This window comes from Chlorocebus sabaeus, chromosome 15 (genome assembly GCF_047675955.1).
Source record: "Chlorocebus sabaeus isolate Y175 chromosome 15, mChlSab1.0.hap1, whole genome shotgun sequence".
NCBI classification, from domain to species: domain Eukaryota; kingdom Metazoa; phylum Chordata; class Mammalia; order Primates; family Cercopithecidae; genus Chlorocebus; species Chlorocebus sabaeus.
The window spans coordinates 60,415,087-60,442,131 of record NC_132918.1 but is presented as its reverse complement, the minus strand read 5'-3'; the positions used below and the strand labels follow the sequence as shown (position 1 = coordinate 60,442,131).

Sequence of the window (27,045 nt, the reverse complement as noted above, 5' to 3'; positions counted from 1 at the left end):
TGTAACTCGCTAAATAAGTTCTTTTTCCCTTTAGTGTCTGAACTTCTTAGTGGGTTGCAGGCTTTATCATGTGCCTTTATGTTTTGCTAAATTAAGCTTTTTCTCCCTACTTCACCAAGTCACTTTAACACCTCATGCCATAGGTTATAAAATAGATTGCCCCGTAAAACAATACAGTTTCTCATTCATAATGGTGAGATTTGTCTTCACAGATATTTTTAACCAAAGGAATGCAATCAAAAGAAGGGATGTGATTATTCATTAGTCTGTTATTACCCTCTTATTTTGTCTCCTGGAAGTGGCTAGGGAGCTTTAGCCCCCATCTCTATGTGGCTGATCTACATGTGCTGAACATCCCCACAGGAAATAGCAAGGCTAGCTGATTGTTGCCTAGCCCTCGGCATGTGTGCCTTCTCTTCAGATGTGCAGTTTGGCTGTTGGTCCACCCTGAAGTGGGCTTGGGGTGCCCTTCCCTCAGATGTGATACTAACTTTGAATTCCCAATCAGCCTCTGAGAGTTTGAACATTTGAAAGTATGAGAAAGGGTGAGTTGGTTCACTTGGTAGCTATTCAAACTTGGAGTTTCTTTGGGCCCCAAGTCTAGTTTGGGGTATGTCTCCTCCAGAATGGCCAATTAATTCCTTAAAGTGTCACTCATACATGCCACTCTGTGCCTCAGGTCCTTCCATCATAGAATCACAGGATCAGATAATTTTAGAGTTAGGAGGAGCCTTAGAGATATGATTCAACTCTCTCCAAAGGGATCCCTACTATTATATCTTAGAGTCTGTATATTCTAAATATTTTTTCATTTTTCCTTTGGTATGGGAAACTTTAAATTTTGGAAAAGTTGGAAATTTAGCACTGCCTGCTGACTTCCTGCACCAAATCCAAACTTCAAGATGTTACAAAAGAGACAGGGAGGCTGAGCCATCAAAGGACCAAGAGTCATAGAAAATTAACAATTAATAAGCAGTGGCTTCCCCTGAATAACTACAGGGCTGGAAGAGGGGATTGGGAGTGGTAGAGCCTAGATTATAACACTGGACATTTTCTTTTCTGAGAGGCTGCCCTCTTCTATCTCCATCTTATCTGCAGGAATACAAACTTTCACTTTGTTCCTGGGCATATATTACTTGCCAAGGGAATTAAAAATAAGCATATGAAAAAAATGAAAAAAATATGAAAAAAATTTATTTCAGAAGCATGAACAATAAAAAAGACAGACTAATCAGAATAACTTATACCAAAATAGTGTAAATAATGGAAAAGACAAATAGGAATGTGAAGTGAAAATAGTGAGACATACTATGTTGGGGCAGGTAAGGGAATATTATTTGGTACTCAAAGGATGGCAATTTGGCAGTATCCAAAGAAACTTAAAGTAAATATACTTTTGACTCAGCAATTCCACATCTACAAAATTAAGCTATTGACACTATTTTGGAGCCAAGACATGCAAAGTGGGAATTTGAGCTGAAGAAAGAACGGGAGCAGAGCTAAGCCAAGGGATGTGTGCATGAATGGTCACCTGGGATATGTCCTATGGGCTCCAGTGTTCATAAGTAAAACTCTGCTGAGCTTTACTGGGTTGAGACCAGCTTAATCTTACTCTCTAAACATACCACCAACCTAAAGAAGGATGTATACACAGCTCTGAACATTTATTGGCTTTGGAATTCACGTGGCTGTACAGAAATGTCTCCTCTTTATCTTTGAATTCTTATGATCTCCTATATTTAAAGAACATCAGGGAAAATATGAAATAAGATCTCAAAATTCTATTCTCCATAGAAAACCCATATTAATGGATTGTAAGACAATATTAAGATGCTAAAACTCCATAAATTTATCTACCTGTTCAATGAAAACCCTATCAAAATCCAGATGCCTTTCTTTTTTTTTTTTTTTCCAGAAACTGACAAGGTGATTCTAAAATACATATAGAAATGCACAGGGCTCAGAATAGCCAAAACAACCTTGAGAAAGAACAAAGTGGAAGGACTCACACTTTCCAACTTCAAATCTTTCTTAAAAGTAGCATAATCAAGACTATGTGGTACTGGCATAAGGATAGAAATATAGATAAATAGAATACAATTGAGAGTCTAAAAATAAACTCATCCACTCATAGTAAATTTGTTTTTGATGAGGGTGTGAAGATAATTCAATGGTGAAAGAAAAGTATTTTCAACAAATGGTACTAGGACAACTGTAATTGTATATGCACATACAAAAGAGTGAAATTGTATCCCTACCTCACACCACACACAGAAACAACTTAAAATGGGTTAAAGAACTAAATGCAAGGCTAAACTATAAAATGTTTAGAAGAAAATATACAAGTAACCTTTAGTGACTGTAGGCAATGGTGTTTTAGATACGACACTAAAAGCATTAGGAACAAAATAAAACAAAAAAAAACCCAGATAAATTGGACTTTATCAAATTTAAAATCACTTGTGCCTCAAAGGACACATTTAAAAAGTGAAAATACAACCCACAGAATGGCAGGAGTATATTAGCACGTCATATATCTGTGAAGCATCTCATATTCTAGCATCTAGAATATATAAAGAATTTTTATATTACAACAATAAAAGACAAATAACCCAAGTAAAAATGGGTAAAGCATTTAAATAGATGTTTCACCCAGTAAGAGATACTAATGACCATTAAGCACCTGAAAAGATAGCATCATTCTTCATTAGGGCAATGCAAATGAAAACCATTTATACCCACTAGAATGGCTATAATAACAAAACGGAAAATTAGTGTTGATGGCGATGTGGAGAAGTTGGAACCTTTATACATTGCTGCTGAAAGTGTAAAATAGTACAACCACTTTGGAAAACAATTTTACAGTTTCTCAAAATGTTAAACATAGTGTTATGATAAGACCAAATATTTCACTCCTAGGTACCTACTCCAGATAAATGAAAACATATATTCACATCAGCATGTACATAAGTGTTCATAGCAGTATTATTTGTAATAGACCAAAGTAGAAACAACCCAAATGTTCATCAACTGACAATTAATGTTTTAAATGTTATACATCCATACAATGGAATATTACTCAGCCATAAAAAAGAATTAAGAATTAAGTACTGATACATACTCATACTAAATGAAAGAAGTCAAACAGAAAGGCCACATATTATGTGATTCTGTTTATATGAAATGTCCAGAATAGGCAAATCCATAGAGAAAGATCAGTGCCAGCACCTATAGAAGGGTGGCACGGGGGAGGGAGTGGGGAATGACTGCTATGGGTTTGGGGTTTCTTTTTGGGGTGATAAAAATGTTGTTTCCTCTGAACTGGGTGCTTAATCTAAATTATTTATAGGGTCTTTTCCACATCCAGCTTCCAATGATTCTATCAATCTTCCTTAATGAGTAACAATTTCAAAAGAGCTCTAAAAATCAGCCCTTATACCTTTGGTATCTGTTTTAAGGCAGATCTATTTTTTGAGTATTGGCCATTTTAATCTATTTCTATTCTTATAAAGAACAAACTCTGATTTGGTTAAATTCCTGAGATTTTAATTTCCCAGGAAGCGTTCTGATTGATTGTGAACTATGTGGAAAAACCAAACCTAAGGTACTTTGTGAAATTGGGCATAACTGTAAGTGAGGAAGCAGTATTCACAAGGACTCAATGAAGGAAGAGACATGTGTAGCTGTTGGCTTTTTAAGCCAAATTATGAACATATATGATAGTGGCATAACAATAAAGGGTAGAGAATAGTGACTATGTAAATTTTGTGAGGACACTAATTTTGTATAAAGCTTATGACATAGTGGTTAAGAGGTTGGGTGATGCAATTGCTTTGTCTGGGTTAGTACTGTGGATTGATCTACCTCTTACCAAGACATTTGGTGCTTCAGTTTCCTTATCTGTCACGTAAGTGTAGTAATTGTACCTCCCTATAAGACTGTTGTGAGAATTAAATTAGATGACACTTGTCAAGCAAGAGAAAGGTGTTTGAGCCTTAGCCAGGGCTCACCAAACATTAGCATTAATATTTTCAACAAATATTCCAAATGCTTGATGAATTTTATAAACACACTTGGCACTGCTTGACAAATACTTGTTTACAGTGTACCATGCTCTAATACAACTATCTTCACAGTTATTTAATGGTAAGAAATAAAAATTTTCATATTGTAAATAATTCTTTTTTGCAGAACAAAAGTAAAAATCTTCACTAACAAAATGAAGATCCTGCTAATTATATTTGTCCTAATCATTTGGACTGAAACATTGGCAGACCAGAGCCCAGGTACCAGTATATTTTATGTTTATTATTATTTAGGAAATATTTTTATATCTCAGTAAACTTTAATAAACAGAGGGAAATAATTTATTTACTAAAAATCAAAGTATGCAGCATTTAGTAATTGTTATACAATATCAAACAAACTTAACTTGTCAAAGACAGCACAAAGCCATGAGAAAAAATCATGAGTTATGTTGCACCTGGCTAGAAAAATTCAGTTATCCATTGATTTGCTTCAGTCTCAATATTACTTGTCTCCATGGATTGAGTCAGTCCATTTGTTTATAGATCCATTTGAATCTTGATCTTATAAATGAAAGGAAAGGAACCCCACACAGAAACAAATTCTAAGTATTTCATGACTAAACCATTGCCTTCCTTTCCTTTTACAAGCATGAAATATATATTTACACACAAACACACACACATAGTCATACATCACTTAACAATGGGTGTACTTTCTGAGAAATACATCATTAGGCCATTTTGTCATTGTGTAAACATCATAGAGTATACTTATACCTAGATGGTGTACCCTACTGCACACCTAGGGTATATGATACAGCCTATTGCTCCTAGGCTGCAAACCTATACTGCATGTTACTATGCTGAATATTATAGGCAAGTATAATACAATGGTAAGAATTTATATATCTAAACACATCTAAACACAGGAAAGGCAATACCTTGCACTGCCACATTATGACAGCTATGATGTTATTAGGTGATAAGAATTTTTCAGTTCTATTATAATCGTTTTTTTTGTTTTTTTTTTTTTTTTTTGAGACAGAGTCTCACTCTGCCACTCAAGCTAGAGTGGAGTGGTGCAGTCTCGGCTCACTGCAACCTCCGCTCCCTCGGCTCAAGCAATCCTTCTGCCTCAGCCTCCCAAATAGCTGGGACTACATATGCATGCCACCACACCTGGCTAATTTTTATATTTTTTGTAGAGACAGGGTTTCATCATCTTGCCCAGGCTGGTCTCAATTTCCTGGGCTCAAGTGATCCTACCACTTTGGTCTTACAGTGTGAGCCCAGCCAGTTTAATTATAACCTTATGAGGACACTATCATATATACAGTCTGTTGTTGACTGAAATGTCATTATGTCATTGTGAAGCACACGACTGTGGTGTGTGTGTGTGTGTGTGTGTGCACGTGTGTCTGTATAGGAAAAGAGAGAGAGAATGCATTAAAGGCAGGTTTTTCTACTCTATTGTAATTACTAAAAACATCATTCAAAGAAGTATTTTTTACTGTGCATTGTCACGGTGTTACTCTAAGATTTCCTGATGAATTTCTGAGTTACCTTGAAAGAGAGAGCCAGTTGTTAGACATTTACTAGCACATTACTAATTTCAAGAGCAGCATGGATGACCATGACTGCTAAGGTAGATACTATTGGCACTCCCTTGCCAGACTTTTCTTGTCTGGCTGGTGCACCCACCTCCCAGCTACTGTAAATACTGCTGGCAACAGCTCATGGCTGTACCCCATTTTCTCAGGGGAACTGTTCTCAGCTTTCCCACTTAACCAAAAGGTTCTGCCTGCAACCCTCTGCTCCTCTCCAACTTCTGGGGATGGTCTGCAGCCAATGACTGACCAATAGGGTAGCACAAAAAACTGGCCCTCTTGCCTCAAAGAGGGACAGCTCTGCTGTAATTTAGGCTCCAGAGCCCCTTGCAGAGCAGGCCAAAGCTAGACCTTACCTGATGACATGCCCTTCTCTGCTTGTTCCCTGTCCTGTCCTGTTTCTCTTACATTGCATGCCTTCAATCAAGCACTTTCATCTGAAATCCTGGTCTTAGACTCTGTTCTGCCACCTGAGACAACTGCTTACTCTATAATGTTTCCAAAAATTGCTGTAGTCCTCAGACTGCTTTGGCCCATTCTTACACTGCTATGAAGAAATACCCGAGACTGGGTAATTTACAAAGGAAAGAGATTTAATTGACTCACAGTTCCTCATGGCTGGGGAGGCCCCAGGAAAATTATAATCATGGCAGAAGTGGAAGCAAACATGTCCTTCACATGGTAGCAGGAGAGAGAAGTGCCAAGCAAAAGGGGAAAAGCCCCTTATAAAACCATCAGATCTCATGAGAACTCACTCACCATCACAAGAACAGCATGGGGGTAAGCACCACCATGATTCAATTACTTCCTACTGGGTCCCTCCCATGACATGTGGGGATTATGGGAGCTATAATTCAAGATGAGATTTGGGTAGGGACACAGCCAAGCCAGTCCAGTCAGGGACTTTCTGGGTTGGTACAATATCAGAGTTTGGGGTTCCAGAACTAAAAAAGGAAAGAAGTTTATTGTCTCTTGTATATCTGTTGGCTAACTTTACTAAAGCCCTTTTGTTTGACATTTTAGCAAAGGCAATTATAGTTTCTTCTGTTTGACCTCCAAAAGACACTTTTCTTGGGATTCTGATGTATACTTAACAATGGGGCATAGTCTTAAATAAGTATTGCGATGTAAAATATAAAGGCTGAATGATAACTTTGTTTTTGCATGTTGTTATTTTATTTTGATAGGGCCAGGCCCTGAGTATGCAGATGTTGTGTTTCTGATGGACAGCTCCGATCACCTGGGACCTAATTTGTTCCCATTTGTCAAAACGTTCATCAACAAAATGATCAACAGTCTCCCCATAGAGACCAACAAATACCGTGTAGCCCTGGCCCAGTACAGCAATGAGTTTCACAGTGAATTCCATCTGAACACCTTCAAAGGCAGGAGCCCCATGCTGAACCACCTCAAGATGAACTTTCAGTTCATTGGCGGGTCCCTGCAGATAGGAAAGGCTCTTCAGGAGGCTCACAGGACCTATTTCTCTGCACCCACAAATGGGAGAGACAGGAAACAATTTCCCCCAATTTTGGTGGTCCTGGCTTCAGCTGAGTCTGAGGATGAAGTGGAAGAGGCTTCAAAAGCCCTGCAGAAAGACGGGGTGAAAATTATCTCTGTGGGGGTGCAGAAAGCTTCTGAGGAAAATCTGAAGGCCATGGCCACGTCCCATTTCCATTTCAACCTTCGGACAATCAGAGACCTCAGCATGTTTTCCCAAAACATGACACAGATCATCAAGGATGTAACCAAGTACAAGGAGGGAGCCATCGATGCTGATACGCAAGGTAAGGAAGCCCTTGGTTGACGAGGTGCCTGATCCCCAGGTGGGTCTACATTTGTCCACCCTCACCTCTTGCAACTCATGTTAGGTTTTCATGATTAGCCGTATTGAAGTACTGGAAACTTCTATACATCATACCTGCTCACTTCTGCCTTTGCTTGTGAAATTTTTTTCTGACAAGAGCTCGATCTTATTGCACTCCTTTGTTTTCTTATAGCTTGAATGACTCCTGTCATCATGTAAATCTCATCCCTACATCCTTTTCCTCTTGGAATCTTTCCTTTCTAATTTCTTTTTGAGTTTCAGTTCCTTGCACACAGCTTATGACAGCAGCACTTTCCATTTAACTATCCATTTCTGTGTTTGTCCTCCTTTCCTTCCCCACCACCACCGAGCAAGAAACAGGTAGCACATGAGGGCAGGACTGACAACTTATCTCTCTATTCTTTGTGCCAAGCACAGTGTCTGACAATGAGCTGGTGTTCTATTTCTTAATGAATTAATACATGAGGATCTTATAGATAAAGAAATAGGATCATTGTCTATTCTCTTTCCTTCACAGTCTTGTTACAGTATGAGGCTCACAATAAATATTCAATAAATGCTTGTGAACTGATATATAGTGATACTCAGTGAGAAGAATGATAACCTTAGAATAAGACACTATTAGTACATGTTCATATTTTGTGTTCAACCAGGAAGAAGAGGGGATGCCCTCAGTGGTGCAGTAATGCAATGCAGTGGACTGCATTCTGCTGTGTTGAGCCCTGTGTCTGCTGTGTTGTCTCATCCTGGACTTTAGAGTTTAGGACCAAAGACTTTGGAGTCAGGAAGGTCTGAGTTCAAACCCTGGCTTGGCCACTTAGGACATTGAGTCCCTTACTTAACCCTGAGCATCAGTTTCCTTACCTGTAAAGTGAGGATAATAGTGCCTACCACATAATATGAGTGAGGTGGCTTGTATGGCATTTGGCACACTGTTTACTGTTATTAATAGTAACAACTATTTGCAAATCAATACTGACCTGAGAAGGTCATTCTTGGAATTTGTTTAGCTAACTATGGGGGATTCAGAGTAGATTGGTAGATTTATGAGAATTATTTTTAATTCCATAAATATTTTTGAGCTCTCACCAGGCACCAGGTACTGGAGGGACAGTGATAAGTAAGACATGCTTTCTGCCTTCTCAGAACTCACAGATGGGTAGTTCTTGGCAAGGTTGAGCTTATCTCTTGGCTAGCTTTCCACACCTGCAGTTCATCCACCTGTGCTTGGAGTCTATGTTTTATGTGAATTTGGCATACTTTCCATTAGATTCCAAATTTGTATAAGCAACTGCTTACCTGGCATCTCCTCTTCAATACTCAGTAGTTTCTCGAACTTACCATGTCTGAAACAGAACACAAATCCCCCCTGTAACTTGTTTTTCTCACTATCTTCCCTGTCTTGAAAAAAGACACCACCACCATTCACTCAGTCGTTCAGGCCAAAAACCCAGGAGTTTTCACCACTTCCTCTTTTGTTGTCAATACTCACATCCAATTTATCCAGTTTTCTGTTCTACCTCTAAGTCACGTATCAAAACTATCCTTGTCATTCCATCTTAGCAGCTGTAATACTTGCCCAGGAATCCTTATCTCTTTCCTGGACTAGGACTATTGTTTCTTAATTATTATCCCTGAATTCATTATTTCCTCTCAGCAACTGGAATGATATTTAAAATATTTAAATAAGATCATGTGACTCCCAGAATATCTAGGCCCTGCTTCCTTCTGGCCTTATCCATCAGTATTTCCCCTCACTCATGGACTCCAGCTACTCTGGACTTCTTGCTTGTTCCCACCTCTTGCTGCTCTATCTGCCAGAATTCCTCTTCCTTCAGAACTCCACGTGGCTGAATTCCTCTCTCCAGTGATTTCTCAACCCATATGTGATCCTCTCAGAGAGGCCTTCCCTGATTTCTTCATGTCTCAGGTAAGTTAACCCTCCCTTAGCGACAGTGTAGTCAGTCAAGTCACCTGTTTTATTTTCTTGCTAGCACTTACTACTATGTGAAATAATACAATCTAGTTATCTGCCCTCCCCAGAGAATGTGAACTTCCTGTGGTCAGAGATATTTCTGCTAACTCATCCCTGCATCCCAGTTCTTGAGAGTGGTGGTGGCAGTGGGAAAGGTAGCGGTGATGGTGGACATGGTGGTTCCTTCACTTCACTAGTAGTGAAGGTAGTGGCGGCAATGGTGGTGGTGGTGGTGGTGGAGGTGGAAGTGATGGCAGTGGTGGTGGTGATCATACCAGTGGTGATGGTGGTCATGGAGATAATAGTGGTGGTGGTCATGGGATGTGGTAGGGAAATTGGTCAGAAACATTCTTCAGACAGAGGGAACAGCACATGGAAAGCTTTTGAAGTCAATGACCTTGTAAGTCTTACTTAGAATTTTGATCTTTTGTTCACTAAAAGAAAACAATGCTGTCTACATCCGTCATGATTACCTCTATCCTAACTAATGTGCTTGACAATGTAAAAAGTACCTTTCTCTCTCTGGGCCAGTGGTGTATACAACATAATCCTCACACTTTTTGTCTCTCCATAGTTCCCTTCCCCATATCCTGTCAGAAAGACTCACTTGCTGACCTCGTGTTCCTGGTGGATGAGTCACTTGGGACCAGAGGAAATTTAAGGCATCTTCAGACCTTCCTGGAGAACATTACCAGCTCCATGGATGTGAAGGAAAATTGCCTGCGACTTGGACTGATAAGTTATAGCAGTAGTGCCAAGACTATTTCTTTTCTTAAATCAAGCACAACCCAATCTGAATTTAAGCAGCAAATCAAGAATCTTTCCATCCAAGTTGGGAAATCCAATACAGGGGCTGCCATTGAGCACATGAGAAGAGACGGCTTCTCAGAGTCATATGGCAGCAGAAGAGCACAGGGAGTGCCTCAGATTGCAGTCCTGGTCACCCACAGACCATCAGATGATAAGGTGCATGATGCTGCACTGAACCTTCGGCTGGAAGATGTTACAATGTTTGCCTTGAGCATCCAAGGGGCTAACAATACCCAGTTAGAAGAAACAGTGTCTTACCCTCCAGAACAGACAATTTCCATGCTGAAGTCCTATGCAGACTTAGAAACTTATAGCACAAAGTTCCTGAAAAAACTCCAGAATGAAATATGGTCCCAAATTTCTACTTATGCTGAACAAAGGAATCTTGATAAAACTGGTATGTTTTTAAAAATACTTTTCTAATTATAAAAGTAATATAAGTGGTTACCTAGCACTGAAGGGGGAGCGTGAGGATCAACTGTAATTGGATAAAGGAACTTTCAGGAGTTGTGGGAATGTTCTAAAGCTGGATTTTGGTGATGCCCATACAACTTCAAACATTTATCAAAAATCATTGAACAATACACTTACAAGAGATCAATTTTATAACATGTAAATCATAGCTCAACAAAATGTAAAATATATATGTTAATTATAAAATACCATAATAGTATGGCTTGACATACAGAAGAAAATAGAATCACCCGTAATTCTATCTTCAGATAAAACCATTAATACTTTTTCCTGTTGTCTTTAGTCTCTTCCATCCCTCTCTCTTTCTCTCCCTCCCTTCTCCCATCCCTTTACCCCTCCCTCCCTCTCTCCCTCTGTCTTCCTTTCATTCATGCACACACACACAAACATAGAGTTTTTAAAAATGATATCACATTGTATATATCAGTGCTGTCCAACAGACCTTTCTGTGATGCTGGAAATGTTCTTTATCTGCACTGTCCACTAGGTCAGCCACCAGCCACATGTGGCTACTGAGCACTTGAAATGTGACTAGTGTGATGGAGGAACTGAATTTTAAATGTCATGTAGTTTTAATTCATTTTAATGTTAATAGCCAGGTGTGTCTAGTGGCTGTCATATTGAACCGTATAGGCATAGAGAGTTGGGTAACTTTTAATAGTTACAACTATATTTGCGTGTGACCACAGAAGAAACCAAAATTACAGTGATTGAAACAGGGTAAGATTATTTTTTCTGTTTCACAAGTAAGTCCAGAGGTAGGCAGACTGAGCTAGTCTGGTACACCACAGTGTCAGAGACCCTGTCTTTTTCCACATTATTTTTTGCTGTTCGTGGGCTTAATCCCTAGGATCGTTGTCCAAAATAATGGCTCTAGGCATCACCCTCACATCCAGAAAGCAAGAAAGACAAAAGGGAAGAAAAAAGGGGCAGGCCTCTTCACCTTTTCTTCAAGGATGCTCCCGAAAGTTATGTGTACCATTTCTGCTTACATCCCATTGGCCAGCACTTGGTCACATGTCACACCTAAGTTATGAAAATGGGAGCTGGGAAATGTGACCTTTATTTGGGGAAGTCAAACACCTAGGTTAAAACTGGCAGTTCAGTTGGTATAGAAGAAGGAGAAAATGGATATTGGAGATAACTAGTAATATCTGCCTTACCCACTTTTCCATCATCTTGATATTATGATTGTTTGTTTGTTTCCTTAAATATTCTTTTGAAACAATTCCTTTAGGTTGAGAAAAATTTTCCATATAATAGATATACCATATTTTAAAAAAACATATCTTAAATTGTTGGATATATAGGCCAATGTTTTGTTTTTGTAAAAGTCTTGCAGGGACATCCTTTTACCTGTATTTTTATGCACAATCATGGTTATTATCTGACATTTTGATCCTATTTTTTCCTTCTGTCATTCCAGTGAAAGATTTTCTAGTTAAGATTCTTTGTGACTCTGCTATAGTTTTACTGAGCTCTTTTCAAAAGTACATGCCAAGAGATACTTAATATGACTTTGAGCTTATCTAATTCTGAGATATCTGCTGTCTTCACACATTTTCTCCATAGAGAAAATGCTTCCAGGCAATTGAAACTGGAATTTGGCAGCACGTAACATGGAAAGGAATTTTAATGTTCCAATGATATTAAAGGCTAATTTTAAACCAGACCGGCTTCAATATAATACTGTTATTAGGGCATAGAAGGGATGTGTGGCATAGTCTCTCTCAGGAGTTTGCAGTGATGCCACAAAAAACTATTATTGTCATTACAGAAATTGTAAATGGGAAGATGTGGGACCAAAGCTAGGGCACAAGGCTTCACTATGTAACTCCTTAGTAATCCAGTTGTTTTAAAATGTTGGTACCTGACTTAGGTTGGGCTCCTCAGAAGCAGATGCCAGGTAACAATTCACATGAAATTGATATATTAGGAAGCGTAACCAGGAAAAAAAAAAGGAAATTGGTAGGAAAATGAGGAAATGGGAATAGGAAGGAAAGGACAACAAGAAAAGTCCCATGGATAGTAATGTTAGCTCAATTCCATGGTGTCATTCTAGAGATAGTGTATATCAAACATCAGAGTTGTCCCAGGCAAGGAAAAAAAAATACGTAACTAGAGAATTTACATTTAAGCACATGCAGGGAATGTAAATTTCTGGACACTTCTGGTTCAAGTGCCAGGCAAAGAAGTTTCCAGAAACTCAGGGACAGCTCACCCACAGATATAGCATTTGCTATTGGGAGTGAAAGCAAAGCACCAGCAGCCAGTTTGCATAAAAATGGTAAGAGATTTGAGAAAATATAGGCAAAAACACCAACAGTGTCTGTTGTAAACTTAGAGTCTTTTGAGGAGCTTGTTAATAATTCAGTTGCCCAAGCATCACTCTAAAACTACTGGATTGGTCTCTGAGGGTAGGTCCTGGGCCCATGCATTTTAGTGAGCTCCCTAATGAACTCAGGCTAGCAACATTTAAGACCTACCACCTTAGTGATGTTCCTGTGGTCTAGAGTGTGGTGGCCAGCTTTGCAATTTCAGAATGATCAACGCTCAGAGAAAAAGCTATATCTGGCTTAGTCACTGCTATATCCACTACATCTGGCACATAGTAAGTGTTCAATTTTTATTACATAAAAACTTCATTAAATCAAGGCTAAATTCACATTAATCAAACTCAAGTGACTGATGTATGGAAAAAGAATGACAAATCTCTACGTAAAAATGAGAGCTATCAATGCCCAGGGGCTTGGACATTCATATCTTCCAAGTGGTACATTCTCTCCCTATAGACATGCCAAATTAGAAGCTAAATTGTAATCAAAAGTCTGCATGGGGTTGTGGAATCAGAACAAGAGAGTTACTGTAGTTTTATAATTAAAATGTTTAGTAGCATTCAGTTGGGTAGATGTTTCTGCTTTAAAATTAAATACATACATCTATATTTTTATACATATCTGTATATATGAATGCACAGGTGAGGCCTTGAGCCAAGGGACACATTCTTTGGCACTGTTTAATTGAAATTTTGTAGTAATAGAAATATTCTCTATCTATGCTGTCTAAGAAGGTAGCAGCTAGTTATATGGAGCTGTTAAGCACTTGAAATGTAGGTAGTGTACTCAAGGACATGACTTTTAATTTTATTTGATGTTGGATAGTTTAGATTTACATTTTAATAGCAACATGTGACTAGTGGCTAGTGTATTGGATAGCACAGCCCTAGGCAGGGATGGATGGGCATTGCTGCAGTTACCTACTCACATTTTTCTCTCCCTCATTGCTGATCACCACTACCTTTCTTTTGCTCAAGACTTAATTCTTCTTTATTAGATATATAAATTAATGCATTCTGGTTACTTTCAAGTTTTGTTGGCCTGGGATCAATCCTGTCTTCTGCAGATAACCACTTATCTTTGCCCTAATGCTTTATGTATTGATTTTATAGTTCATTTCTCAGGGTCAGATTTCTTTTCAGTATATCCGATTTCCTAAGAAGCAACTGCTGTGGGCTGAAGTAGTGTCAATAGCTATAAATTACCTAAGAGCTGTCAAGAAAACCAGATAATGACACACACAACCAAAAATTTTGAAAATATGTTATTTCTCTTACCCAGTTTCTATGAATGACTACATAAAGTCATAAACAGACTGCTAAGAAAGCAAAAGTAGTTTTTCCTAGATTCAGCTTAACAAAGGAAGGAACACTGAGAAGTCTTTTATTAAAAAAAAACAAATCGAACTCCTATGATATGCCAGGCCTACTGGGCAGAAGCAGAGAAATAAACAAAGTCTTTGTCCTCATGGATTACATTCTGTGGTAAGAAACAGGCCATGCTCATGAACAAATGAAGAAGGTAACTTCAGAAAGTAACATAAAGAAAATAAACACTGTAAGAAGATAGACAATGTCAGGTGTGCTTTAGATAGGGGGAAGTGAAGACCTTTTTTAAGAGATGACTTGATAACATCCATGATGAGAAGGAAGCAGCCATGTGAATATTTGGGGGAAAGAATATTTCAAGAAGAGAGGAGGGTACGTGCAAAGACCCAGGGACACGTTCTGAAAACAGAATGAAGCCCAATGTGGTTGGAGCACAGTGAGTGAGATGAAGAATTGCTGGAAATAGGGTCAGAAAAGCAGGAGACAAGATAAGGCCAAGTTTTAGTTTTTAAGTTCCAAATGCAATGATAGATCATTTAAGAGGAAGAACAATGTGATCTAAGTTTAGCTTTAAATATCTTGTTCTAGTTGCTCTGGGAAAAAGAGATTATTGGTGAAGTAAGAGTAGAAGGTCATCAATCCCATGCCTTTTTTCAAGAAATGATAGGACATAAACTGTCTAAGAAGGCAGGTGTCAATGCTAGAAAAACTATTTAACTTGGAGTCTTGAGTCTCGGGAATTTGGTCTTTACTCTTTAATTTACTGGTTATGTGACCTTAGACAAACCACTACATTTTGCCCTGTTTCAATTTTCTCACAAGGTTGTTGTACATTTCAAAGGAGAAAATGGGCATGAGTGTGCTTAATGAAGTGTGCAGGCTGTATGCAAAAATGAAGTCTTCATTCTTTAGAAATGCCTCAACCTCACGTTACTTCACAAACCCTCTTGAAAAGTTCTCTCTAGGTTCTCTAATTTACAGAGAATGCACTTTGTTTTCTAGGCTGTGTGGATACCAAAGAGGCTGATATCCATTTCCTCATTGATGGCTCAAGCAGCATCCAGGAGAAAGAGTTTGAGCAAATCAAGAGATTTATGTTGGAAGTGACAGAAATGTTTAGCATTGGCCCAGACAAAGTCCGAGTTGGAGTTGTGCAGTATTCAGATAATACAGAAGTAGAATTTTATATCAGTGACTATTCTAATGGCATTGGCTTAAGAAAGGCTATTTTTAACATTAAGCAACTAACTGGTAGAACTTATACTGGGAAAGCTCTGGATTACATACTACAAATAATAAAAAATGGAAGTAAGGATAGAATGAGCAAGGTTCCCTGTTACCTCATTGTGTTGACTGTTGGGATGTCCATGGACAGAGTCGTGGAACCTGCTAAGAGACTAAGGGAGGAGCAAATCGCCATTCACGCGGTTGGCATTGGGGCAGCTAATAAAATAGAACTGCAAGAAATTGCTGGGAAAGAAGAAAGGGTTAGCTTTGGGCAGAACTTTGATGCTTTGAAAAGCATAAAAAATGAAGTTGTTCGTGAAATCTGCACTGAAAAAGGTAAGCAAAACAAAAAAGGCTTTATTCTCCACATTTCATCGATTGCTTTAGGCAGATTAATGGCTAAATTAAGGCTGAGACAAGGCCTGATGTGACCAGCTGTCTGGATAACATTTTGCTAGCTTCCTTTATCACCATGGAGCGATTCAGCCCCTCACTTTTAAACTAAATGCCAAGACTGGAGAATCCCTCTATAAACAGTTGCCCCAAAGCCATCTTGGAAATCATAAGTGGGAAAATTACTAAGAATGTTGGGGCCTTGACAAAGCCCACTACTGTGAAGTGAAAAAGATTCTATTCTGCATGTGAGGTGTATGTGTGTTTATGTATGTGCATATACAGATGAGTACAGGGGAAGTGTTTGTGTGTGCACAGTTGGGTACAGTGGAAGGAAAATGGACTTTGGCTCTAGATAGCTTAGGGTTTGTCTCACATACTTCCACTTGAGCCTGGAACATTGTCATTTATAAAATGAGGATAATGCCTACATCAGAGAATCCTTATAGGTTGAGCACCATAAATGCCAACCATTATTTTTATATTAAATGCATATCAAGTATATATGCAATAATTGTTCATTTTTATTTATAACAAAAACACATATTTGCATTTTTGTTCTAATTAGAGATTAAGTACCAAAAGTTAGGAGAAACAATTTGCAAATTTCCATATCTCGTTGTTTGTTATTTCTATTATTAATAATGGCCACTTACACTACTTATTAGTTAAGATGGTATGTGTTGATTGCTGGTATTAGCACATGAAAATATTGCCTGCTGAGAAGCACATTAATTTACTGGTAAAGAGGAAAGATGCTAGAGTCAGAGTCAAGGTTCACACTCTAGCTTTATCACTGATTAGCCATGACCTTGAATAAGTTACTGTCTACTTGTCTTGGTTTCCTTGTTTGTAGGCTTATTGTGAAGCTTAATGGTGATAACACACATGGAGCAGTTAGAGGAGTTCCTGGAACATAGTAAGTGCTACACAACAGTTAGCTGTTGCAGAAAATGGTTAAGGTGTTCATCGATGAGGAAAGGAAGAGAATTCTCACTTATTTGAACTTTGTAAAGTGAAAACGTGTTTGAATTTTCTCTGAGCCACTAAAAAACAAAAATAAAATATAAGTAAGCAAATAAATAGCATTAATAACAAAATCCTAAGTAAGTAACAATTTTGTTCATTTTTCTCCCTGTTATGGACAGTAACAGAGTTGTATCTTTAGGATGTCTTAGAAAGAGTGCAAGAATAAAAGATTCCCCAATGTTTCCTGGAGTTGATGCTAAGAAAAGTAAAAGGATTCCAGGAAGCATAAAGTAGGTTGTATCTCAGATCCTTTCAAGGGAGAAGGTCCTGGACGAATCTAGGGAGGTACAGTATATCCCTTGCACTTCAGGTAGTTGCAGTTGAAGTAGTCAAATGGAGCACTATCACGCCTGGAGGAGAAGATAAGTTGTGGACAAGGAAATGAGTCATAAAATGGCTATCAGAGAAGCAGGAAAACAAAGGAACCAAAGCTTCCAGAGCTAGAAAAACACTAACGAGTCTCAGAGCAGATGCAGATGGAATGAGGCACAGTGTATTAATAGGGTGCAGGTTAAGCTGCAATAGTGAAAAGACCCCAGACTACACAGCACAGAATATTATTTTTCTCTTACATCATAGTTTAGGGTGAATAGTCCAGGTCTAGTAGAGAGGCTATTCCATCCTCAACACACAGCTTCCATCTTTAGGTCAAAACTGAAGATCCGGTTCTTATCACCTCCTGTCCATGGAAAGGGAGAAAGGACCAAGGGAGCCTACCACGCTCAACTGTTTTAATGTAAGACCCAGAAGTGGCCAGATTACTTTTGCTTATACCTTTTGGTTAAAACTTGGACACAACGCCACAGCTAGCTTCAAAGCAGGCTGGGAAATACAATCTTTAGATGGACAATCATCTGCCTATCTAAAATTTTATTAACATAGAAGAATGGAAAGATAGATATTCAGGGACATGAAGTAGTTTATGTCACAAATTGATACCAGGAGGTAGATCTTGTGAATACTAAACTGTATGTAAAAGCCTATTTCTTTTATATGTGTTACATGGAAGAGAATCTTCCACACTTCACCACAGTGGTCAAGGCCACTCAATAAAGGCCACAAACATCTTCAGCAATTTCTCCTCTCATGACTTTCAAGATGGTTCTGAGGCAGCTTGAATCTTAAAACGGTGGTGTAGTCCTCCTGGTGGATCAGAATGTGACCTTACACTTTATTAAGTAATAGTTAACATCTTTTCATTTTTTAAATATATGGCTGATGCTGTGTTTATTTTCAGGAAGTATGGGATAGACTTCAGAGTGTTGAGGGAGAAACTGTAAGAGGAAGGCAGAGATTACAGATAGAAAAAGAGATTAAGACTAAAAAGATATATGCTAAAGATAATATATTTACATATATATGCAAAACATATGTATCATGAATTAATACTGTTTTTAATAGATTATAGAAATTGGTTTTATATATGTACATATGTCTATATTATATATAGAACAATGAATGTACATACATTTGTGTGTATATATGTGTGTGTGTATATATACAGATATATATGTTCATTTCCAATCAGGCTGTCTAAAGTTTATGTATAAAGGAACAGTCCATGTTGAATAAGTATATGCTTACTGAAGCACTTATCTCTAGTAAAAACTTTTTCTTTAATTTCTAATATTGATTTATAGTGTTTATGAAATCACTTAGAATTATCCCAGAAAATAATGCTGTTTAAAAATTATTTGAAATTGTGTTTCTCCAGAATATACATAAAACCCTGGAGTGTTAGTACTATGAGTGCAAGGAATTGATTGCTTTGGCTCTGGTTCCTTTTTTGTATCACTACTGCATCCTTAACACATGACTGGACGCTTGGCATTTTATACACCTCAAAATTATGAATTAATTAATTAAATATGAATAAATGAGTTATGCATGCATGCATGAATGAATAAATACACATTTTGGAAGTTGCAGTTCTGCTTCAGGGTTCTAGTCAACCAGCTTCTACTAAAGAAACAAATACAATTTTCAAACGTAACAACAGTTGCTGGAGTTAACTTTCAATGTTTTCTCATTAATGCATTTGTTTCTGCCTTAATGCCACTTTGTGAGAACCATTCCAACCTGGTTATTTCTGATCTTTTTTTTTTTTTTGTAACATGCAGGATGTGAAGACATGAAGGCTGACATCATGTTTCTGGTGGACAGTTCTTGGAGTATAGGAAATGAAAATTTTAGGAAAATGAAAATCTTCATGAAAAACCTGTTAACTAAGATTCAAATTGGTGCAGACAAAACCCAGATTGGCGTTGTTCAGTTCAGTGATACAACTAAGGAAGAGTTCCAGCTCAATAGATACTTTACACGGCAAGAAATTTCTGATGCAATAGATAGAATGTCTCTCATCAATGAAGGCACTTTAACTGGAAAGGCACTAAATTTTGTAGGTCAATACTTCACCCACTCCAAGGGGGCCCGTTTGGGGGCCAAAAAATTTCTCATCTTCATCACAGATGGAGTAGCGCAGGATGATGTGAGAGATCCTGCTAGAATTCTTCGGGGCAAAGATGTGACCATCTTCTCTGTAGGAGTATACAATGCCAATAGATCTCAGCTAGAAGAGATCAGTGGGGATGGCAGCCTAGTTTTTCACGTTGAGAACTTTGATCATCTGAAGACACTAGAAAGGAAACTTGTCTTTCGTGTGTGTGCTCTCCATGGTAAGTGCCCCTGTTATCTGTCAGGACTCAAGGATGTGAGCTGTTGACTTTATAATGAGAAACAGTATATGGCACTCAGGCCCTGGCCTCCATATGGACTTTAATGTTAAGTTTTAGTCTTCTCTATGTTATATTAAAATGCCTGTGACCTCCAGGGATGTTTCAGACTAACAGTTTTGGCATCTAGTTTGGCACAAGTTAGTATGGCATTGGTGACTTCAAGTATATTCCAAAAAGATCCCAGAATTTTACTTTAAACTTCCAAATGCTTAATACCCACATACCTGGATTTTCCAGAGCCAGTTTTGAATCCGAAATTATTTTCTAGAATTGTTTCTTGGCCATCTATAGCCATTGTTAAGCAGGAAATAACTAGAAATACAATTTCGTCTTTTAGTTAAATTTTATCTAGTATCCTAAGCACCACCCACCAAGAAAACCCTGGGTATTTTAAAGATAGTTTATTTTCATTACTTCACTTTATTATTCTTAACCTCTATCAACTGGATATTTTATATTCGTCTGTTCATGTATCCATCCCTTTGGAAAATTGTAATTTGTCCCTTTTCTGATTACTTGGGGTCATCATTTTATTCTTACAAATTGTAGTGCTTTTAAAATTGTACTGCACAACCTTCAGTTTGAGCCTATCAATTTTAATGTCTTTTGAATGAGAGCTTTCTCTCAATCCACACATAGACTAAAACACCTATGTTTTACAATCTATCATGTGCTATTTTCTGTGTTTTGGATACAACTAAGAAAACAAACCAAAGTAAGTTTGTTTTGTGTTGTTCCTCTGGCAACATAGAGATTTTCATTGGACTTTATTCGTCAAAATTGTGCATGTGGAATTTCCAGAAACTTAACAAAATGTCTTATAAACACGTAAGTGTTAGGTGATAGTTCTAAAGTTTCCTTGGTAACTGCTTAATTGGAATTTTTTTCTTCCCCCAAAGGTGGCAGTGATTCCAAAACTCCTGATAATGTTGGGAGGTGTACCTAAGGGCTATAGCTTCAACTTTGAAACCTGGAAGGCTCTTCTTGGCATTTCTTCATTTTGATTAATGTAAATGTGGAGGCCTTGTCTACAGCATAACCTGAAATTCATCTGACTCATGCATTAGATTGTTTCCTAAGTATCAGGTCATGACTAGTCATGAGTTCTCAGTGGGTCATTGACCAAGAGTTTTACAGATACAGCCTAGGGATATTTATAGTATCAGAAACTTTAAAAATTTGAGACTTTATTATTAGAAATAAGAGTTGACAATTAGCTAGGCAGGTGGAAAGTGGAGAAAGCAAATCTTTGGAATATATGTGCATAAGTATTGAGGGAAGGAAAAGAGTGGGGAAAGAGTCCACACATTGGAAAGCCGGCCAAAACAGTCACTTGTCTTATAATGTGGAGGACGGTTTGGGATCAGGGAAGAAGTGATAGGAGTTTTTGCTCTCCTCATACTTGGGGCCACTCCTTTCTGCGCTCTAATTCAAAACGTCAAGGAGAAAAGCATAAATAACTACAGAGAGACATGATACACGGGGATGGTTTGCATACCCGAGGGTCCAAAGATACCTGGAGCCAGAGGGAGTAGGGTAAAACCACCAAGTTATACAGTGAGCTCCTGAGCTTTCCACAATAGCAGGTCAGTTTGGCAAACATCAGTATGTCTTGCCATTACGTTGACATTGAACTAGCTTCTAACATTGCCTTTCGGTTGAAAGCCTGCTTAGTAAAAGACGTTACATGTCCTAATGAGATATAGCAAAATAGAGTGGTGTGGCATAAGGACTACTGATCCTGGAGTGATATAGATAGGGTACAAATGTCCTTGGAGTCATGACGTAGGCAAGTTGCACTTCTCTGAGCCTTGGCCTTTTTTTTTTTTTTCCTCCTATAAAATGGCAGCAGCCACCTCTAAGAACTAAGTGAGATGTAGTGTCTGACACATAGTAGACTCACGGCAAATGCTAGTTCGCTTCCCTTCTCAGCACCCTGCATAGAATGCACTGCGGAAAGTTTGTGACTCCTGTTTTCATCTTCTTTCAGATTGTAAAAGGATTACAGGACTAGACGTTGTGTTTGTGCTGGATCATTCAGGTAGCATTAAAAAACAATATCAAGATCACATGATTAACCTAACTATCCATTTGGTGAAGAAAGCAGATGTTGGCAGAAACGGAGTTCAGTTTGGAGCCCTCAAGTACTCTGACCAACCTAACATCCTTTTCTACCTTAATACGTACTCGAACAGATCAGCAATAATTGAGAATCTGAGGATGCGCAGGGACACTGGAGGGAGCACCTACACTGCCAAGGCTCTCAAGCATGCAAATGCCCTATTTACAGAGGAGCATGGCAGCCGCATCAAGGAAAATGTGAAGCAGATGCTGATTGTCATCACGGATGGGAAATCTCATGACCATGATCAGCTCAATGACACAGCATCAGAACTGAGAGATAAAGGCATCACCATCTTTGCAGTGGGTATAGGAAAGGCCAACCAAAAGGAACTTGAGGGTATGGCAGGGAATAAAAACAATACTATCTATGTAGATAATTTTGACAAACTGAAAGATGTTTTCACACTTGTTCAAGAAAGCATGTGTACTGAATCACCAGAAGGTAAGTTGTTACTTTTAAAGTTTCTATGAGGGTAGCAATAAAAATTTAAACAAAAAGTAAATCATAAGTCTCAGATCTCCGATTGCCTGGATGTTATGGACTGAACATTTCTCTGCTCAGGCTATCAGTTTTCTCATCTCTAAAAGAAATGGGTTGATTGAACAAGATCCCAAAGTTTCCTTCCCACCACGGCATGCACTGAAGAGATTATACAGGAAAGTTCCAGATGCATTCCCTGGCATTTTGCTACTCTGTTGCCTTTTTCTGGCAGAAAGAAATTCTTCTTAGGGTCGTATTCACCTTACCCCATGTAATGGCTGCTTATCATGCTCCATTTGGTTAATGGTCTCAGTGCAGCCACTGGACATCAGTTTCAGGCCAAACTCAAGTGGAAAGTTTCATGGTTCAAATGGATAGACTTTTGTCTTCAAAGATTCAGGCCCTCTAAATGGGATCATAGGCATTCTAGAGAGACATCAAAATTCAAGTGGTCTGATATGCTTTTCTGTGTAAGTGCCACCAGTATAGAGGGCAGGATATGAGAGTTGAATGTGGGGTAATGGAAGCTGGCTGAGAGAAACAGGGAGGGAAAGGAACTGAGATGATTACCAGCTACCACCGAAGTTGGTAGGCTGGTGACATCACATTTGAGTGAGGACAGGGTGAGATTTGCCACCTGTGGTCTCAAAAGCAGTAGAGACTGATAAGTAACCCAGGAAGGGCTGCTATGCCTAATTGGAAGGTCCGAATTCTTGTGATTTGTGTATTGACCCAGTCCTCCCAATCTGGCACATGAAACAACCAACTTTTGAATTTCTTTTCTTCTTTGCTTCCTTCCTCCCTCCTTTCTCTCATTTCTTTCCTCCTTTATTCCTTCCTTTCTACCAACAAGAAGCTCACTTTTGTAACTAATATAAATCGTTTCTAAAACTGACATTAACCCACTTCCACATTTGTAACTTGTCCAACTCCAGACAAAACCTTCCCTCAAATCCTGTGTCAGATCAGCATTTGCTTGGCTAAATAAAACTATGCCTGACCACCATAGCTTTACCTTACTTAAGTAAGCAATTCATCTTCTTGGTTTCAGATATTGAATGATGGTATCATCTTTACCCAAGGAAAATTATGGTTTTTCCCAAGGCAGCAGGACCACCCCAGTTCTTCTGCCCATTCCATCCTCTCCCTGGACTCTCACCCTGAAGCGTAGGCTCCCCTCCCTCAGTCCTGACACCTGCCAGTCCACTTAACACTGAGTGTTCTTTCCCCTACACACTGGATGCGGTCCCTCTTCTGCTTACAGTTTTTGTGTGTGTGTGTTTTTTTTTGGGAGGCCTCCCTGTGCCCTTGGAACAATTTCCAAACTCCTGAGCTCTATCTAGCCCCTGCCCACCTCTGCAAGCTCATTGATCACCTCTCCCCTCTTCAAATCTACCCTGTCCTTCTGAAATTCCTCCACGTCTTTGTGCACACTATTCTGCCCACCATGACCACTCCAGCCCACCACTGTGCCTGCCTACATCTCACTTTTCTGTCAAGTTTCAGTCTTTGTGTGCTTTCAGTCAGGCCCAAACCTGACCTCATGTCCCCACTGTATCCCCCAACTCTCACACCTTCTATTTTCCAGGTGGTAGCAATTGACACATATTTGCTGTTTTCCTACCTGTATCTGTCACAAGACTACAAGCTCTGCAGGCAGGCTTAATCTCATTTGTTTGGGGTGTCCTCCAAATCTAGTACATTACTAAGACTACAGTCTTTTCCTAGGAGTGTGAAGGCTGTTTTATTCTCATTTCCCATGCCTACATTTTTGAGGTAGTGCTGAGATGGAGTTTGGGATGCAAGATGTTTATTAGGAATCCACACCTGTAAAATAAATGGGGAAAGCAAGATGGACCAAATAACTCAAGACGTAGGCTAAACAAAGCTCCAAACCTAGCAGAGAGCTCTGAAGCAAATGAGAGCTGTCCAGCATCAGCCTGAAATGACTGGGACTAAGGGAGAACTCCCTTCCCACTTAGTGCCTGGATGTGATGGCCCTAAGAAGGGCATGACCTTTGGCAAGGCATCTCTCTCTAGTGAGACAGACCCTGAAAGTTCTGACAGTTGGAAGCTGTCTACTGCCTGCCCATACTCCGATAGCTGGGAAGTAAGTTCTTCCTTGCAGGTCTATCCGGGCAGCCTGTCTTTGTGTCTGCCACATCACACTTACAAGGAATTGTGTGACTGTGAGTAACCTACTGTCTCAATTACCTTTAGTAATCACCATAGTGCTGCTCCTACCACAGCCATTGAGTTTGGTTGGAAATGAGTATAGAAATGTCCCTTCGATTTTGGGACATTTCAGATTGGACTTCAGGGAGCTGACCATATGCTCTATTTACTAGCCATTCACACTTCTTCTGAGAAATTCTAATATTTGAGTCATGGTATTTTTAAAAAGCATTGCACTAGAAAAAAGTGCTAAATTTAAGGGTAAAAAGGATCTAGAGGTCCAGATACCAGCTCCACTCCATAGTAACTGTATGCTCTTATATGAATCACTTAACCTCTAAGTTCTATTTCTATATTTATAAAATTAGAATAATTAGTCATAAGGTGGTTGTGAATATTAATGTTGTTATTATGTGCCAAAAGCGTTTTTAAAATGCTACTCCTCAATATGGATGTAAAGTGATAACATGAATAGTAATAGGACTACTAATAATACTACAGTAAGTAAGTACTATTATCTTGATGGGGTAAATGTCCCAATCTTGGTGTTTTGAAGGGTTGTCTAGCCTTTGTAATAACCTTTTAATGAGTACATGAAATTTATTCAAAATTCTATCTTTCTTTCTCTGATTAGCTTTCAGTGTCTTTTCAAATGGATTGTATAAATAATTAAACTTTGAAAAAACTCTCTTATCTTTCCTCCTCTTGATATTTTTTTCTTTTTGAGGATCAATCAGTGATTCTTTCTCTTGTTAACTTATCTCAATTTGCTAATGTAAAGCAATTGAAGTATTTAGCAAAGCAATTTAAGTATATGAGGAAAGGAAAAATTTAGAATGATTCATGAGGAAAATAATTTATTCTTTTTTCTATTGCAGTCTGTAGTCTTCAGGAAGCTGATGTGATTTTCCTTTGCGATGGCTCTGACAGGGTATCTAATTCAGATTTTGTTACCATGACAACTTTCTTGTCAGACTTAATTGATAATTTTGACATTCAGTCTCAAAGAATGAAAATTGGTATGGCTCAATTTGGAAGCAACTATCAGAGTATTATTGAGTTGAAAAACTCTCTGACTAAAACCCAGTGGAAGAATCAAATTCAAAATGTCTCCAAGAGCAGTGGGTTTCCGAGAATTGACTTTGCCCTTAAAAAAGTGAGCAACATGTTTAATCTATATGCTGGTGGGAGAAGAAATGCTGGTGTCCCCCAAACTTTGGTTGTTATCACATCTGGAGATCCTCACTATAATGTGGCAGATGCAGTAAAAACCCTGAAGGACCTTGGAATTTGTGTCCTGGTTTTGGGCATAGGAGATGTTTCTAAGGAACAGCTTCTGCCAATAACAGGCAATTCTGAAAAAATAATCACTTTTCAAGACTTTGATAAGTTAAAGAATGTGGATGTGAGAAAAAGGATCGTCCGTGAAATTTGCCAGAGCTGCGGGAAAACCAGTAAGTGCTCCTTGTTTGGTTTTCTTCCATGGAAACCTCATTTCTCCATTTCCCAAGAGTGTCTAATGGGCTAGCTCTAGCAGAGCATATATTTAGAACGTATATTTAGTGAGAATATCTCACTTATGGTGCAGTGATAAGAGACTTCTCTGCTTCCAGGAAGTTTGGATAACTCAGCCTCCCTCAAAGACAAGGAAAGGGTGCAGAGGCTAGAGGGGACCCCTGGACTGTGTCCTCTGGTCAGCCCTGTTCCCTCATGGCAATCCAGTGTTTATTCTCCTTTTAGCACCTGGATCTCTGTCTCCTATTTCTGTCCTCCTAGTAAATGCCGTGCATCAGCAGGAAGTAAGTAAAGTAAACATTTGCTGATTGGAAGTTTTATTATTGTACCTTTGTTAAACCATCTTGTAAGGGACTCGTGTGTGTGTGTGCGTACAGTGTATTTTTCTTCTTTTAATGATTACATTCATATAATCATAGCCTACTAATGATCTGAATTGTCCTCAGAGGTTATTTAAGCCAGAGGTCACAAAGGCACATGGCTGCAAAGACCAGGTGGGTAATGGAGATGAGTCCAGTGAGTAGAGTATGAGGACAGTGAACTGGAAAACAATGATGCATCTCACAGGAATGCCACCGTTCAGCTCCAGCTGAGATTGGCCATGGGGGACTCAGATTCTCTAAATTTGAGGCTAGGAGTTGGGAGGACAGCATGTAAGGAAGCAGTAGCGAATGATTCCGGTTTGTGGAATTTGCACAACATGCAGAAATTCCTTAGAGTTCTTATGTTTCTAGAGTTGTTATGATTGAAGTCACTTCTTTAACAAAATGTGTTAGTCTTTCCAAACTCTCCATATCTTATATGTCCCATTTGTGGTGCTCAAGTGGAGGCAGATTACAGTGGTGAAAAGAGCCCTGGGCCTGGAATCAGAAAGCCAGAGTTCTAACTCTGGTTCAGCGGCAACAACCTCTGCACATCACTGTTTCCTCATCTGTAAAATGAGCACCTTGGCAGGATCAGAGTAACCAAATGGCAGCTTG

The 27,045-nt window shown here is 38.8% G+C and overlaps 1 protein-coding gene across 3 annotated transcripts in view; it reads left to right on the top strand.

Moving 5' to 3' along the window:
- COL6A5 (collagen type VI alpha 5 chain) overlaps positions 1 to 27,045 on the top strand; it is a 122,927-nt gene that overhangs the window by 17,086 nt on the left and 78,796 nt on the right. For 2 of the 3 annotated variants that reach the window (XM_038002894.2, XM_008009169.3), the window contains exons 2-8: positions 4,192 to 4,286; positions 6,823 to 7,422; positions 10,013 to 10,645; positions 15,389 to 15,949; positions 19,156 to 19,710; positions 21,761 to 22,336; positions 25,429 to 26,004. In XM_038002894.2, the coding sequence (XP_037858822.2) occupies positions 4,220 to 4,286; positions 6,823 to 7,422; positions 10,013 to 10,645; positions 15,389 to 15,949; positions 19,156 to 19,710; positions 21,761 to 22,336; positions 25,429 to 26,004 (3,568 nt within the window). In that variant the 5' untranslated portion in view covers positions 4,192 to 4,219. Of the gene's footprint in view, positions 1 to 4,191; positions 4,287 to 6,822; positions 7,423 to 10,012; positions 10,646 to 15,388; positions 15,950 to 19,155; positions 19,711 to 21,760; positions 22,337 to 25,428; positions 26,005 to 27,045 lie in introns of those variants that run through there. The other variant, XM_038002893.2, reaches the window with a different exon arrangement.